A 17159-nucleotide genomic window follows, 5' to 3' on the forward strand; every position below is an offset into this window, starting at 1 on the left:
CTTAAATGGTTTCTTTTTACATTATTGTACTTGTTTATTTTATTTTTGCTTAAAATTTAACAACTGAGAACATAATATGTGAATAAATGGTTATGTAATAAAATTTGTCGAATTTCCTGAAATTTGGTATAATAAAAAGTACAATTTACAATATATTCGAATTTCAATCTATGAGGTTTACTTGTTCGACAGTATATCCCTCACTGGTACAGACTCACACTGCTGGAAACCAGGTTTCGACACCTGTAGTGAACAGAGCACAGACAACCCATTGTGTAGCTCTGTGCTTAATTCCAAACAATCAGTCAGTCACTGTTCGGCAGTCCAATAGAAGAGATGCTACTAAAAACTCAAAACAAGTATTAAGAAATAAATCTGAACGGGACGAAACCTTGGTTTGTTTTGAATTTCACGCAAAGCTACACAAGGGATATCTGCGTTAGCCATCTCTCATTTAATCAGTGATGTCGAGAAACCCACTTGTTGAGAAATTTATATGCAAAAACGTCTCGTTTGGGTTGAGAAAATATTTTACATTTTCTCAACCCAAACGAGCCGTTTTTGCATATAAACATCTCTCATTTATTTGTGTAAGACTAGAGGGAAAGCAGCTAGTCATCACCACCCACCGCCGACTCTGGGGATACTTTTTTACCAACGAATAGTGGGAATGATAGTCACATTATAACGCCTACACGGCTGAAAAGGCGAGCATGTTTGGTGCGACAGGGGTTCGAACCCGCGATCCTCAGTTTACGAGTCGAACGCCTAAATCCACCTGGCAATGCCGGGTCTTTTTATTTTATGAAAGTTACAGGTCTGTCAGTTCAATAAAACTACCAATAAAATGTGAATAAATTAAATATTAAAATGTTATTCTAATAAAAATAAGTTTGTTTGTTTTTGAGTTCGCAGCACTACTATCCCTGGTTTTAAAACATATTTATTATTAATCATTTAATATTTAAAATCAGATTTTTATAAGTTCTCTTTCGGCTCATAATTAAAAAACAACAACACACGCTCAGAAAGATATAAATTGGTGTTTAAGAAAAATTTATTTTTATTCAAGATGATATTTTTTCAAACGTTACTTGTATTTAGTCAGGCTACAAAACATCCAATGATAATGAATCTTTAGTTGAAAAATAATCACGTGACGTACTATATATAATCCAACCAGTAATAACCAGTTCTCTTAGACTGTACGTTAATGTTACTAGGGTTTGGTGAGACTGAATTTGTTCAAAGATGGACGGCGATCAGAACAATAAAGTTAAGGTAGAAGCCCAACAGCAGCATCTTGAAATTCACGAAAATAGACCAAATAAAAGACAACGGAATGAAGGACCAAGTAACCCTCAACAAAGAGGAGGTCGACCAGACAACAGAGATCGTGATAGAGGAGGTAGGCCTTCTAATCAGAGAGGTGGAAATATGAGGAAAGAAAGAGATTTTGTCAAAGAAAGACTTGCTAATGTAAGTGGACCTACAACAAATCTTCAGACAAAGGAAGGAGAGCCGAAAAAGTTTACTGGAAGATGTCGGTTGTTTGTTGGTAATTTACCCCCGAATACAACCGAAGAAGATTTCAAAAAGATGTTTGAACCTTTTGGAGAAACTGCGGAAGTCTTCCTTAACAATCAGAAAGCATTTGGTTTTATAAAATTGGTAGGTTTGAATTCAATATTTAGGCTTAGCGTAAATGATTTTGCTGCCATATTTGATCTATTAGCCATTTCTTACAAGTTGTATGGAGCATGGAATGTAAATCTCACTTTGCAACATCTGTCGACAACATTTAACAAATCGAATAGTATAAAAAACAAAATATTGTTTAGTATTATGTATTAAATTTAGAGCCAATAACTCGCAAAATTTCGAATGTCAATTAGACGAGAAATAACGTTAGAAAATATTTAGTCTTGAACTTTGCCACTGTATCAGGATTTTGTAGTTGTAGTAGTGGTTTAAATATATGCCTATTGTACAGGTAAATAATGGATAAGATGATTATGTGATATGTCCTGTTTAGAAACAATTTAAAAAGTCACTTTTATTAACTGAGCAATCAGACTTTGAGGCTTCTAATGCATTTTATGACTGGGGGTTTTGTTGATTTTTAAATATTGCAAATAAAAATATACAGTAATGGGATTTCAGTCAAAAATCAGATATACCATGCAGTTGTAAGTATCCAATAATAATAATCATACCTGTAAACCTTCTAGCCTTATGTGATTGTCTCATTGTAACAGTGGTAACAAAATGATTGATCACTTTACCTGGTAACTCGAAACATTGTATGAAGCCCATAACATGGTGAGATTGCTATGTAGTCCTAAATAATAGTTCAATTGAACACCACATGAATTCATATGAAAATATTAATAAAGGAAAATTGTAAACAACCTAATGTTGAAAATAAAGTATGAACTTGCATGTGTTTCTATAGAAGTAGAAATGTATTTACATTAGTTTTAAAGTAAATTAAACTACAATATAATGTATAGCATATTGCTAGACTAATGTTTTTTTTGCATAACTTCTGCAATGGGCTTTGGTATAAAATACATGAGCTGGTCTATGAATTTACACGTCAAGTATTTACATTAACATTTAATACAGCTTGCATATCTTCACAGAATTTGCTAGACTTTTAGTAAAGATTACAATTCTTTTCTGTACAAAAAGTCAGATTTTTTAATGAAATATTTTTTCTAAAAATTTGTGAAAATATTGACAGTTTCTTACTAACCAGAGTTCAAAGTAATTTCATGTTATGATTAGAAAAACTATTCTTCATCTCGCAAAATCTCGGATGTGTATTCTCTTAAATACATTTTAAATACTTGTTTTCCGTAATACTGTATTATTTTTTTGTAAGGTAACAACATAGGGGCTTTCACTTGACCAACTACGTACCATCATAAACATTCTTACTTTATTATACCTTATCGATATTAGTAATTTGAGCTTCTATTTCATGAAACTCTTAGTATTTTGACATAACAAACATCTAATTTTAACTGCATTCAACATACCAAGTGACAGACACACATACACACATTTAACTGTTTTTTAATATTTACTTTTAAAATAAAAACAAGTTAATGTATAAAACTACTAAAATCTATAATTTGACACCAAACATACTGGTTCATGAAATAGTACAAGAAAATTTTGAATGAGAGTCAAGCATGAATAAATGGCCTTTGGTTTGTGATCTACATGGAAAGGGTTAACAGGCTTTAAAGACTATGCAAATGAAATATGAAAACTAAAAGTAATTATACTTTAAATGAATATCACCTTGTATAGGACTTTATTTTTGAATGGAAGTAACTACAGCAGAAAAATTAATTTTTGGTAAAAATTTAATTATAAAACCATCATTATTAGTATACAAGATACTTTTACAAAATCTCAACAGCTTTATAGAAGATGCATTAAGAAATTTCAGCTACAGCATGTATTGGTGTAAAAATGAAATTAACTACTCTATCTTCACAAATTGCACAAACTTGCCATGAAAGGATTAACACTTGCTAGTGTCAATTTTATGCAGGTCGTGAAGTTTAGAAAGTTATATTCAAAATTTAAACTACTCTTATTGTATACAAACATATCTGGTGTTTAAAATGTATTTAATAATCCAAATTTTAATTGTTTTACATTTGTAATTTGCATGAGAATTGTAACATGTTTTCTAAACATTCACTCATCTAATTTATCACTCCACCAATAAATTTAATGTAAATCACTCATTATAATTTTGTCATTATTACATAATTTTCTAACTTCAATCTTAGAGGCACAAAATAGGAAATTGGACCTCTTGCCACATGCTTTAAGAAATTGCCAGTAGTTCTCTCTGATATTTGATACTGTTTTTTATAATCAACAGCAATCCATAGTTTTAATCAGTGAAATGGTATTCTATGGAGAAAATTGTGTACTTCAAGTTCAAACTTCATTCCAATGTCAAAAACACTCAATGAGCTAATCTGAATTTTTAACAGCCAACCATGTATATATAGAAAGCCAGAAAAATTTTATGGTAATGGGCTATTATCTGCCTTTTGCATGTGATTGTGTTCTTTGGTACTTTATCTAATTTTCAAAAAAAATTAGTGCAGTAGTACCATTAGTATCCTAAAAAAAAAAAGTAGGATTAGGTGTTATCAACATTTGACAGCAAAAATAAAAAAATACTTACATGAGTACTTTATTTCTTATTTTTCATGTCAGTATTTTTGAAGTAACTGAAGTGTAAGTATTAGAAACATTTTAGACAAGGCTTTTCCTAAGGGAGATCAGGAAGATTTGTGAAACAAATTATGACAAATGTTTGACTGAAAATGTAAATAATTAACAGTAAGGGTTTCTTTAAATAAGTTAAGATCAAACAATATTAGGATGAGGGTAGGACCTCTTCAGGGATGATAAATGAAGGCTTGTATCTGAAAGTTATATGATGACTGAGCTAATAAATTTATCTTTTATTTTATTCTGACTAAATAAAGATATAAGCAGTTTTCATCATTTTGAACAGTTGTAAGGCAATAAGATTGAACATTATGATTGCATTAATGATGAGGCCTCTAGGCGAGATTAATTTCTTTAAAGGGTTTGAAGAAGGTTACGGATTGGATGTGTAAGCCACTTGCTACATTTTTTTTTGCAAGTTCTTAAATAATGGATTGTTAGAAGCTAGCTAATGCCACTCCTTCTAAGGGTGGTTATAAAAAATGCCTCAATTATTATTAACCATTAGTCTTGGGTCGTTTGTGAGAAAGTTGTGAAAAGTCTGTCAAAAGTAAATAGAAGGCTTTCTGTTAGTTTAATAGCAAATGGATGAGAGAATTGCTTTTTGTTTTTTGAAATTACAGGTTGTCTTAGTTGGAGGTTGTGGTATGTGATTTTGGCTTTTTGTCTAAACTTTTTGGAAATAAAAGATTAGAGGTTATGTTTAGTATGAATTCATTATTTATGGTAAATTTGTGAGCATGTATTTATAAAGGTAATTTAAAATGGACATTTGGGTGCAAACAAATTGCTTGATGCAAATGAAGTTTGAGAATAAATTTTCTGATGAAATTAAATTAAAACTGTAATATTAAATGTGTTAACATACACATTCATGATAATGGTTTAAGTTTTAAGTGTGTAAAGATACTTGCAATTTGCTCTCCACTCGTATGTAATTTTGTACATAAACATTCATACCAACTTTCAAGGAGAAATTCACATTTTACAGCACTTAGCAATTATGATGGATACCCCTTGAATCAAGAATGATCTTGCATTACTTATATTTCCACAATAAAACCAGGGCTTACAACCCTGGTTTTGAAGGGTATTATTGTATGTATATAAAGAGATTTCTTCACAGGTTTTAGCTTACAAGGCACGTGTTTGAGGCTTTTAGACTTAGAATTGCTTGAGGTTTGAACTTTGTAAATCCAAAGAATTTTAATAAACATGTGCAGTAAAATTATAGGCCTTAAGTTTGGGATATTAGGAAATTGGACACAATTTCAGATGAGGGATGATTTTCTGATAGGGCTATCCTGTGTTGTAATTTTTTAATGTATCATTGTTAAATTTGTACACATGGAGAAATCTTGTATGATTTTCTTAAACCAATTAAATAACTCATTTGCTTTATAAACTACATATACAATTATTTTGTGCTCTTAAGTGATGCATAATCAAATATGAGCTTTCTGTTACTTCCCTTTTATTTCTTAAATGAGCAAATGTACGGCATCCCCAAATCTCGTAAACCAGATTGTCCATTACGACCAATAATGTCCACATATGAATTGTTTAATTCATTGATACTATTTTCAGAGTTAAATAGGGGACTATTTTCATATTACAACACATTCCTGTGTATAACTTAAGGCTTCTAAGTGTTGTTAATGTTTTTGAAATATATTTAAAGCTTTGATATTCTTGATGTTGGTGTTGAAATTTCAGGACACAAGACAGAATGCTGAAGCAGCTAAAGCAGCTCTTGACCTCACAGTTAAAGATGGAAAATCATTACGTGTTCGTTTTGCTACTCATGGAGCTGCACTGAAAGTGAAAAACTTGACACCTTGGGTATCTAATGAGTTGTTGGAAGCTGCATTTTCAATTTTTGGAGAAGTAGAAAGGGCAGTGGTTATAGTGGATGATAGAGGTCGACCAGTGGGTGAAGGAATTGTTGAATATTCTCGAAAGCTAGCAGCTCAGGCAGCACTAAAGAGATGTACAGAGGGTTGTTTTCTTTTAACAAGGTAATTGTTCAACTATCTTTAACTTCTATAGTAATAACATGAAAGCAACTTCGTTTTTTTCTGAAGGAGTTTTTTGCACAAATTCTAAAGTATATTTGAGATTGTGAGAATCTATCCATGAAGTTGCCTGGTTGTTTTCATGCAATTTATAGTGCTTTCATAACTTTGTTTTTGGTTTAAGATTTGGTTAACATCATAATTATTTTAGATGTTTCTGGTCTCCAGTGTTAATATCTTACACCAAGAGATCTATGTATGGTATGGTTCTTTATACTTACAATACCATGTTGCAATCATGCAGGTCATGAACATCTTTATTTTGTAGTTGCATTATTGTTTGTTATTCATTTATACAATGATTTTCTCTTTTACAAAAGTGCAAGAAACATCAGTGATGTACTTGAACAATTAAGTGAAGCAACAAGAAACAATTTCTTCTATTTTAATTGAACTATGCATACAAGCAAATAAATAACCCTTACCTAACTGCAAAGTAACCATTTATTAAAAAAAATGTTATAGATGTGAATGCACTCGATGAAAACATTTAAATCTGTTCACAAAGAAACCAAACTATTTTAATAAAGGTGAAAAAAACTGAAAAGGAAATCTTTGTGGAATCCTTATGCTTTCTCTGATTTGTTGTATCCTCTGCTGTGGACCTAAATTCAGCTATTATGCTGAAATACAAAATGGACTTGGGGCTCCAAAGATCTCTTAAGTATTTTTACAGATGATTTGTCTGTGAACTATAAATTGCATGAAAACAACCAGGCAACTTTATAGATAGATTCTTACAATCTCAAATGTACTTTAACAGAGTAGTATGAATGAAAAGTAAGTTTCATAAATATAAACACACTTTTTAGTCTAAGCTTTCAGATTCTTCTTTCATAAGCTCTAAAACTTCCTAAATTAATATCAACATTTTTTTTAAAGATAAACATACTTTATTGCTTATTTTCTCTACCATAACATTAGCTTAAGCAAAATCATTTATAACAAAAGTGGAAAAAATATACAAAAAAAAAAGCTGAACAATACCCCAAATATAAATTTCTTGAATTTTACTAAGGCATAATATAATTTTTGTAGCCTTTTACACATCAGCAGTTCAAATCCATATTGTCTTTCATAAATTGACAGTAATTCCCTGTTTGAATTGCATCATTTATAACCAGTGAAAAGTGAAGTTTTAATATTGTTTCAAAATGTTATATTATTCTTAGAGATTTTATTTTGCGTACAGATTCAAAGTTACTACTACCTCAGAGTGAACAATAGTTAAAAACCAAATAAACTGTTTTATATGCATATCTAAAATATGGATTATTTTTTAGTACCACTGTTATAAATGTTAATATTCACTGGCAGTCCACAGAACAAGATGCCAAGCTTAAGTACTAAATATTTTTGCATGTGTATTTTTTATTGTCATAAAATTAAGAGTTAAGAATTAGAAAATTGGGAAGGTATTAAGTTAGACATTGAAAATAAAAAGTGCCTTGTGCATTGCCATTTAATACCATAATTTTGACATGTATTTTTTGTGATTATCATCATGCATTGCAAAATTAATAGTTCCTGGGTTCAAGGAAGAAAAAAAATATAGATAAAACCTATTGTTGTCTTAACCTGTTTAAGATAATTAATTTTAAGTTACAATTTGCAGTCATTCTAGAAAGAAATTGTGTGTGTGTGTGTGTGTGTGTTGTTACGAGGTCAGTCAAAGCAACAGTTCTTAGAGATAGATTAAAGCAAATAAGAGGTAAAATATACTTTTATTGGAGAGACTTGTATTCCTTTGATTTTAGAGGTTGTGCAAATAAAATTGAAATTAAAGTATTTATCTTGACAAGAAAATCATCTCGCACTTTGACTGGATGGTCTGAGTGGCTCGAACTTAAACAAACGATAGAAAATGTATTTAATTAAAAAATATTTACTAAAGCCTTACAAAATGTATGAAAATACTCATTTCATTTAACCCATTTCATATGCTTGGGGGTTTAGAGTTTATCATTTTGTAGACTTCAAATCAAATACAAATTTATTAATTTGGAAGTAAATAAAAATATATTGCTAAATATCACTTTTTCTGCATTGTATAGTACATTTTCTTCTACTTTAAATTGTGCTCACGTTAAAATGTTTCATCCACTGTTGTCTAGTTTTTAGTTAATTAGAAACTCAATTTAGAAGCTAGATTATAAAATAAGAATTGAGGATTAAACTCATAAAACTTAATTAGGAAGCTGTTGATTTTTGTGGTAATGGTGTATTAATTTATGTTCTAAAATGCATTCATAAAATTTGTTGAACTTGCTGTTTACATATTCCACTTGCAAAATTTGAATGGGCTTTATAAGTATCATGTATGAGTATGAACAATTTTGTATTATTGTAAGTATTACAATTGTTTTTTGTATAGTTCTTATATAATGTTTTGTTTAAAAAAATGAAATATAATTTATTTGTAAATAGTAATGTGGATACATGTATAGTAACAAATGGCAATCTATTTTACAAAATATTGGTATGCTAGTACTAAGATTTGTGTTGTGGGCCAGTTTCATGCTATTCAGTATAGTTACATAAGCTGTATGAGTGGGAGGTTGTGGTAGAATTATTAGTTACGTACTGTTTAAAAATATAATAATTTAATAAATATAGGTGTGATATGTACTGTTAAAAAATTTTCAGCATTCTAGAAATAACAATGGTCAACTTTTTTTGTGGTTAAGGGGTTTATTAAATCAAAAATTACCCTGTGTATAATTGGGGAGAGAAGATACAGATAAATAGTTTTTCCAAAAAAATTGTTTAGTAAGTATTAAGAGATTTTTGTAAATGAAATTTGGCATTTTCAGATGAAGAGAAGTATTTACAATCTTATAATTAAAATCAGTTTTGCATGTTGGATAGTCAACATGCCAAAAAAACATTCATGAGCAAATCTTCAATTAATAAATATATTTTACGTAGAAAAGCCTTGCAATGTTTACTGAGAGTCTAAAATTTTGTGAAGGTACTTCTACATTATAAAAAATTATACTATTACTTTTGTTACATAATAGTTTTTTTACATGTGGTCAGCATAATATACACCTCTTATGATTACTTGGTAGATATCAAGTTAGTGACATAGGCCATAGAGAAAGAATTAATGCTTTCATTAGAGCTCAAAAGTTAGCCATTATTTGATGAATCAATGGGCTCATTAACCCCATTGCTTCAGGTCACGTCATCACATTTGTTGACTTTCGTTCACAATTTTATTGACCTATTTTATGAATTTATCTCCTTCTGTTTGGTATGAAACTAAATTATAATTCAAATTTTCATATATATTTAATTTCTTAACTTAAGTAAATATTAAACATCTAAACATTGATATTTGCCACATGGTATGTTGAAAGCAGCACTGGTTCAAATTAGATGTTTGTCAAAATAGTCTATAGTTTTGCACAAGTTAGACATTTAAATTGCTGATAATGACAAACTAGAATTTAAAATAACTCATCTTTTCTATTTGCTCAGCTATCTCTGTATTCAGGGAATCATGCTGACCCCTGCTTGGTAGTGAAAATAACAATAGTTGTTTTTTAAGATGTTTGATAAAACTATCAATCTTATAAGAATTTTGCTAATAAAATTTAAATTTTCATATGCATGAAAGTATTTTTAATCTTAAATTTACCTTGCATGTTGAAGAGGTGACATGCAAAAAAAAAAAAAGGCTTAAGAAATTGCTTAAACCTTAAAACTTACTAAAAAACTTGTATGTGAAAGTATTGTAATGTCTAGTGATAATCTATCAAATTTTGTTAATATACATTTAATAAGTTAAAATTAATAGCACGAAAACTGACAAAATAGTTGTGTTCTAAGGACCAAGCCTTTGCTGAAAGAGCTAATTGATTTGTCAGAATTTTAAGTATATTGGGCTAAGATTCTTTTACAGTAGGTGTCTATGATATGTTGTCAGTAAACTGTTAACAATAAACAGCACACAATAAACTTATTTTAAAATTTATTAAAAACAAGTCAAATGTATGTACAGAAGTTCCTTACAGTATAGAATATCAGTTTTATCTGGAAGTAAATTATCTTTTACATCAGTGGTCTAAAGGGGCTGGTTCAGTTACTTTAGAACCCAACTGACAAGACAAATTCTTCTTGACTTTGATCTTTACCCCACAATCTGCAATAAATTCACTTACATTACTTCATGGGTTACCACAGTTACATGCAGTACTTTTTCCTTTTTGTCAAAATCCACACAAATTGATTCAATTACTGTAGAACACCCTTTGATATGTTATCTTGATTTCTAACCATCTCATCACAAGCTCAGTTGATTTGGCTAACTACGTGACCTTTTTCTGTTTGTATAAAGTATTTGTAGATTTGATACTACTAAATATAGTATGTCTTCACAAGTCTTTCAGTAAATGCAAGTCTTTCACATACAAATTATATATATTTTTATGTAGTATTGTAAATAAATGAAAATATGATTTGTCTGTAAATATATTGTATCTTGGTTAATTTGATCAACATTGTAAATAGCAAACAAAAATCTAATCTTTTTTCCTTTTTGAAATGACTTCAGATTACCTTTTTGTTTGGTGTTTAACTACCATCTGTGCCATTATAAGCTGCAATTCACTTGGGGAATGTGAAGGTCATGTTACACATGAGCTGCTTTCATGTGTGCCATATGAAATGTTTTATTACATTTATTTAATGTACCTTTTCAAAGCTTAACTTATATAAATATCCTTATTTTTTGGATTTTAGTTATGTATATATTATTAAATAAAGAAAAAAATAAGAAATAAACTTCTTACCCAAGTATTCTTTTTTCTTACTGTCAGTGACAGTTAACCCTAATTTTTCTATACTATTAGTTGTAATTAACTAAATAATGCACCAGATGGCATACATTAATTACACTGAAAGAGTACAAGACTTCCATTACCACAGTTTTTCTGGCTTTCTAACTATATCACAAGAACTGTTACAAAATCATCAAATCTAGTTATTATCTTTTGCATGGGAATGAAGCTTGTACTAATAGTAAAATTCACAATTCTATTTAGAGAACATTATATGTCATTTGATAGATGAAAACCTTGACTTTCTATTGGTTGCAGATAAGATAGAATTAAACATGAGAACTAACAAATCCTGAAAGAGGATGTGACAGGTGGGTGTGGCATAAGGGGTCTAAATAAGATTAAAGGCTTTAAAAATGATGCTTTGTATGATCAATAAATATTTTATAGCTCAAAACTAGTGAAAGTGGCAGATAACTTTTGTAGTTTTTCATAACAAGTTGTTGAACAAGTTTGGTTGCATTTTTTCAACTACTTGAATAATTGGAATAATTAGATAGTAATTGTTGAAAACCTTAATTTTGATTAATTATTTTTGTGACAGTAATTACAATCAAGTTTCCAATTATACAGCTGCTGAAGTAATTAAACACTTGGTTGATCAGTTTAATTGCAATTTCTTAGTTTACATGACATGGTGTAATTGCTGCTTCTCGATAGTTATATCCATTAATAGATTAAATTGCTCAACTGAAACTGGAATAAAATGTATAATTATGTATCTTGTTTGTTTACACCCACACACAATATGACAGTCACATTTTATCTGGATTTTAATGTTAACTGGACAAAATTAGTGTAATGATGTTGCCTTAATTTCAGTGAATTTGTTATTCTGTTGACTGAAGGTGTGAATTAAAGTATATCTATATTTGCATATTTTTTAAACATTTGTGTGTATGCATGCTAAGCATCTGCAACTTAATTTTCAGAAACTTGGTTTCATAGAAAGCTATTCATTGTGTAAGAGTAAATGCTGTTGTCTTTGGTATTCTGTATTATAAACTGTACACCCATGTTGTGCCTGATTGGAATTAAATTGATGTCTTTGTTTAAAATTGACATTAATAATGTTTTCATAGCTCTCCACGACCTGTTTTGGTTGAGCCACTAGAACAGAGAGATGAAGAAGATGGGCTTCAGGAAAAGACTTTTGTGAAGAATAGCAAGCAGTACCAGAAAGAAAGAGACATTGGCCCCAGATTAGCAGAACCAGGCTCTTTTGAGTATGATTATGCAATGAGGTGGAAGAAATTGTATGATTTGGAAAAACAAAAGAGAGAGAATCTGGAGAAGGAGATTTTAGAAGCAAGACAGCAATTAGAAGATCAAATGGATTATGCATTTTATGAACATGAAACAAATATGCTGCGAGAAAGTGAGTAACACTTTGCAAAGTTAATTTTTGCAGGTTATATACTTTTGCTAGAATTTTTGTCAGCTAGTGATTGAAAACACTAGCTAACTGCTTTTAGATTTAGTTCTTGAATTTGATTTTTCTCATTTTGTGTAATTTGCAGAGACAAATGTGCTCTTAAGTAAATATTGAAAACTATTTTCATATGAACATAGCACTTTCAGTTCTTTAGTAATGCACATAAGATCATTAAAGTAAAAGCTGATGCAGTTATTATTCAGGTGAGAGAGATGGTAATTGCAGCTTGATGTTTGTTTACAAGATATCAATTTGTATCTATTAGTTTTTGGGTTGCGTTATAAATTCCTACTCTAAGTATGCTTTTTTTTAGTGAATTTAATTTTGATAATGGTTTCTTAAGACCAGAAAAGTTTTTGAGCTAAGGCAAATTTTTGTCAATTTTAAAAGTTACTTGATGCAGTAAAATTATACATCTGATTGTGACAATTACATTTAGTGCAAAATTTAAAGATAATATATAGAAGCTGAAATACCACTTAAATACTTTTTTATTTACTATTTAACTTTGGAGAATCTCACTGCAAGACACTAAGAATATTGCAAAACAATTTACAGGGAGAAGCTTATCAACATTATTTTACTGTGGTTATTCCTATAAGCTTTATTTCCTATTACCTTATATTGTGCCCTTCGATGTGGATTCCTGTACGTAGTGATGGGGCCTCCCAGAGAAGGTTCTGTACTTTGTTTACTTCCTCTGAGATCTATACATCCACCTGCATGGTGACCAGTGAAGGGGAGGAGAAGATCTTGGCGGTTGAGGGGTCCAACTCCAACAAAATGTTGGCCTTGAATTCCTGTAGACAGTCGGGTTCTCCATTTGGGCCAGAGTCAACTGAGTGCAAACATAGGGCATCCTCAATGGGTTTAGTGGACATTGTGTCTGATACTGGTGTTTGGGTATAGTACTCATGAAACCCTGGTGTTGCTGCAGTGACTTTATATGGCACTGCAGGGCATACCTGCGTAGGGATCAATGGTGGGTGTGGTCAGTGGGCACTGAAATATTTTTGTTATTATTATTATTATGGATACCCCTCAAATAAAAACAAAACAAAACAAGCATGACAACATATGCCATATTCTCTCCCAAAATAAATAAAAATGGCCACGCTAGTCCAATGGAACTGTCGAGGTTTTCAATCAAATATGAATGACATTAAGGATATGATTGGCTTTTATCATCCAAAATGTCTTTCTTTGCAGGAAACAGGTTTAAAACTTACTAATACAATCACAATTTGACAATACTCCTTATGCCAAAATGGCAGGTCATGTGTAGGACAAGGACATGGGGGAGTAGCACTGCTGGTTGATCAGCATGTGCCCACTCGGTCCTTGTCATTGAATACGCCCTTGGAGGTTGTAATCATCCATTTCTCCTTGGTTGTATCATCACTGTTTGCTCTCTGTACCTTACCCCTGGAAAAAATTATAATCAATCAGACCTTAATGCCCTCATTGAGCAACTGCCAACCCCCTTTGTACTTTTGGGGGATCTTAATGGGTGTAATGCCCTCTGGGGTGGTTCTGGTATTGATGTGAGGGATCATGCTATTGAACATATGCTCCTGAATTGCAACCTGCCTCTCTTCAACACTGGCTCTTACACTTATTTTCATGCCCCCAGTCAGTCATTTACTGCTGTAGATCTTTCTATCTGCTCCCCTTTGCTTTTCACTTGCTTTTCTTGGGAGCTTGACATCAATCCATGGGGTAGTGATCATTTTCTTATCATATTAAGATTGGTTGTGGTCAGTGCCACCTGACCTGTGTGCCTTGGTGGAAGTTGGACCAGGCAAACTGGCCCTCTTTCACTGCTCTCTCAGAACTTGATCCTCCCATCTTATATAAATCATCAATAGATGATTGTGTAGCAGCAGTAACAAACTGTATTGTCCAAGCAGCTGCTCAGTGCATCCCCAAAATCTCTATCTTTCCCACAGCATCCTTACCCTTGGTGGAATTTTCCTTGTTGTATAACATGAAAAGCTCAGAAACTTGCCTGGGATAAATTTCATAGATATGCTTTTAAACTGCATTTCATTTCAGCAAGCCCATGCACATGCTTGGTGAGTTAATGTGAAAGCCAGAAGGAATCTTGGATTAAATGCACCTCCAGCATTTCTTCAACCACCAGTTCAAAAGTCATATGGGACAAGATCTGGAATGTGAGTGGATGGTATACTTCTGTCCCCCTCTATGTCTTAATATCCAATATCCAAGTTGCTGATGCTCAGAGCATTGCCAGTATTCTTGGTGAATGTTTCTCTTGTGTATCTATCTCTTCAAACTCACCCCCTTCCCTCTTAGCTATTAAAACACAAGTTGAACATCTGCCTCTTTCCTTTTCAACTGATCATCCCTATGATTACAATTGGCCTCTTACACTGGTAGAACTCAAACTTGGGCTTCATCAGTCTGGCAATACATCAGTTAGACCTAGTGATATACATTGAGATGCTATGACACCTTTCTTCTGGCTGTCTTTAACCAGGTATGGCAGGAGAATGTCTTTCCTGATGCTTGGCACCAAGCTATTGTACTCCCTATTCTTAAACCTGGGAAGGATCCAAAGGTTCCTTCGAATTACTGTCCAGTTGCTTTTACAAGCTATTTCAGTAAGATCTTAGGATGATTAATGCTTGTCTTGTTTGCTTTCTTGAATCAAACAACCTTCCCATTCACTCGATGTGGGTTCCAGAGACAACGCTCCACAATAGGCCACTTAATTTGCCTTGAAACACCAGTGAGAGAATTCTTTTTGAAACAACATTTTGTTTCTATTTTTTATTTAGAGAAAGCTTATGATACAACGTGGAGATATTGCATGTGGATTGCGTGGCAATTTACCATTTTTTATTAAGTATTTTTTAATGAACTGCTGATTTTAGGTCTGTATGGGCTCAACACTTTCCCATTTTTTTTCCCACAGGAACTTTGAGTCCCTCAGGGCTGTGTTCTGAGTGTCACTTGTCATTATAAAGATTAGATCCATCAATGAACAGCTTCCCCTGATTTTTTTTGTTGATGACTTTCACATCTCGTGTCAGTCATCAAACATGAGGTTTATTGAGTGACAGCTACAAACTGTAATCAGTCATATACTCAAGTGGACCACAGCAAATGGTATTCAACTTTCCCTTCCAAAAACTGTGTACATTTCTGCTGCTAACAGGATATTCATCGAGATTCAGAACTTTGTACTGATGATGTACTTCCTATTGTCCCTGAGGCAAAGTTCTTAGGTCTTATATTTGACTGTAAATTAAAGCTTATTTCATGTATCAAACAACTTCGTACCAAATGTATAAGAGCACTGAACATCCTCCTTGTCCTCTCTTTCACCTCTTGGGGGAGTAGATCGATACTCCATGCTTAAAATTTGTTGTGCCTTTATCCAGTCCAAACTTGACTATGGTTTATAGTTCTGCCAGAAACTCAACACTGAAAATGTTGGATCCTATCTACCATCAGGGGCTTCAGTTTTGCACTGGGGCCTTTCATACTTCTTGAGTCCAAAGTTTGTATGTGGAGTCCCATGAACCCTCTGTTTACAACTGTCTTTTATGTATGCTTCCAAACTTCACTCTTTACCACAGCATCCCACTTGAGGTTGTTTTCTATTTTCAGTGGGCTACACTTTTCTATAATAGAAAATCTGCCATTTTTCCTTTTAGCCTTTGTATTCAGGCACAGTCAGAAAAATTGGATGTCTTTGAATAGCATAGCAGTATCCACAGATTGGCCTCTTCCACCATGGCTAATTACTATCCCCAACTGTAATGTATCTTTTGAGTCATCTGAGGAAGGCAGATACTCCTGATTGGAAATATCACTGTGTGCTGAACATCTTTCAAACAATCCATCCATTCCTATATATACAGGTAGTTCAAAGTCGGGTGACTCTGTAGGCTCTGCTTTGCTTTGTTACAGTTTGGTTGTAGCACATGGAACTCCTACAGTTTGTGTTCTGCTGAATTGTATGCCATTTCTGTTGCCCTGAATCGTATTGAAACTCTGCAATATACAAATGGTATGGTCTACACTGATTCACTTAGCTGTTTATTGACCCTGACATTGTTCCATGTTAGTTACCACCCTATTCTTATCAATATTCAAAACAAACTAGCCCATCTCTTATTTATCTCTGTCCAGTTTTTTTGGATACCAGGTCATGTTGGTATTTGTGGGAAGGGGCTAGCTGACAGAGGGACAAAGTCCACCTGCTCTGGATCTATCACCACTGTACCTGTTCCATCCATGGATTATGGTCCAGCCATCACCAGTTGGCAGTTGACCTGGAGTGAGCAACGAAATAATAAGCTCTTTCAAATTAAGCCTTCTTTAGCTCTTTGGCCATCTTATTTTTGTGAAGATCGAAGGGAGGAATTTGTTTTGGCTAGGCTATGCATTGGTCACAGTTTTGTAACTCACCACTTCCTTTTATCTGGTACTGATGCCCAATGTGTGGTCTGTGTGGCACTCATGTCACAATCATGCATATTTTATTATCATGCTGTCCTGACAACC

The 17159-nt window shown here is 32.3% G+C and overlaps 1 protein-coding gene across 3 annotated transcripts in view; it reads left to right on the plus strand.

Annotated features, from left to right (window-relative positions):
- The first annotated feature begins 1177 nt into the window (after window positions 1-1177).
- LOC143229165 (splicing factor, proline- and glutamine-rich-like) overlaps window positions 1178-17159 on the plus strand; it is a 49173-nt gene continuing 33191 nt past the window's right edge. For all 3 annotated transcript variants that reach the window (XM_076461080.1, XM_076461082.1, XM_076461081.1), the window contains exons 1-3: window positions 1178-1671; window positions 5986-6287; window positions 12271-12566. In XM_076461080.1, coding sequence (XP_076317195.1) covers window positions 1252-1671; window positions 5986-6287; window positions 12271-12566 — 1018 coding nt within the window. In that variant the 5' untranslated portion in view covers window positions 1178-1251. The remainder of the gene's footprint in view (window positions 1672-5985; window positions 6288-12270; window positions 12567-17159) is intronic.

This window comes from Tachypleus tridentatus, chromosome 10 (assembly GCF_004210375.1).
Source record: "Tachypleus tridentatus isolate NWPU-2018 chromosome 10, ASM421037v1, whole genome shotgun sequence".
NCBI classification, from domain to species: domain Eukaryota; kingdom Metazoa; phylum Arthropoda; class Merostomata; order Xiphosura; family Limulidae; genus Tachypleus; species Tachypleus tridentatus.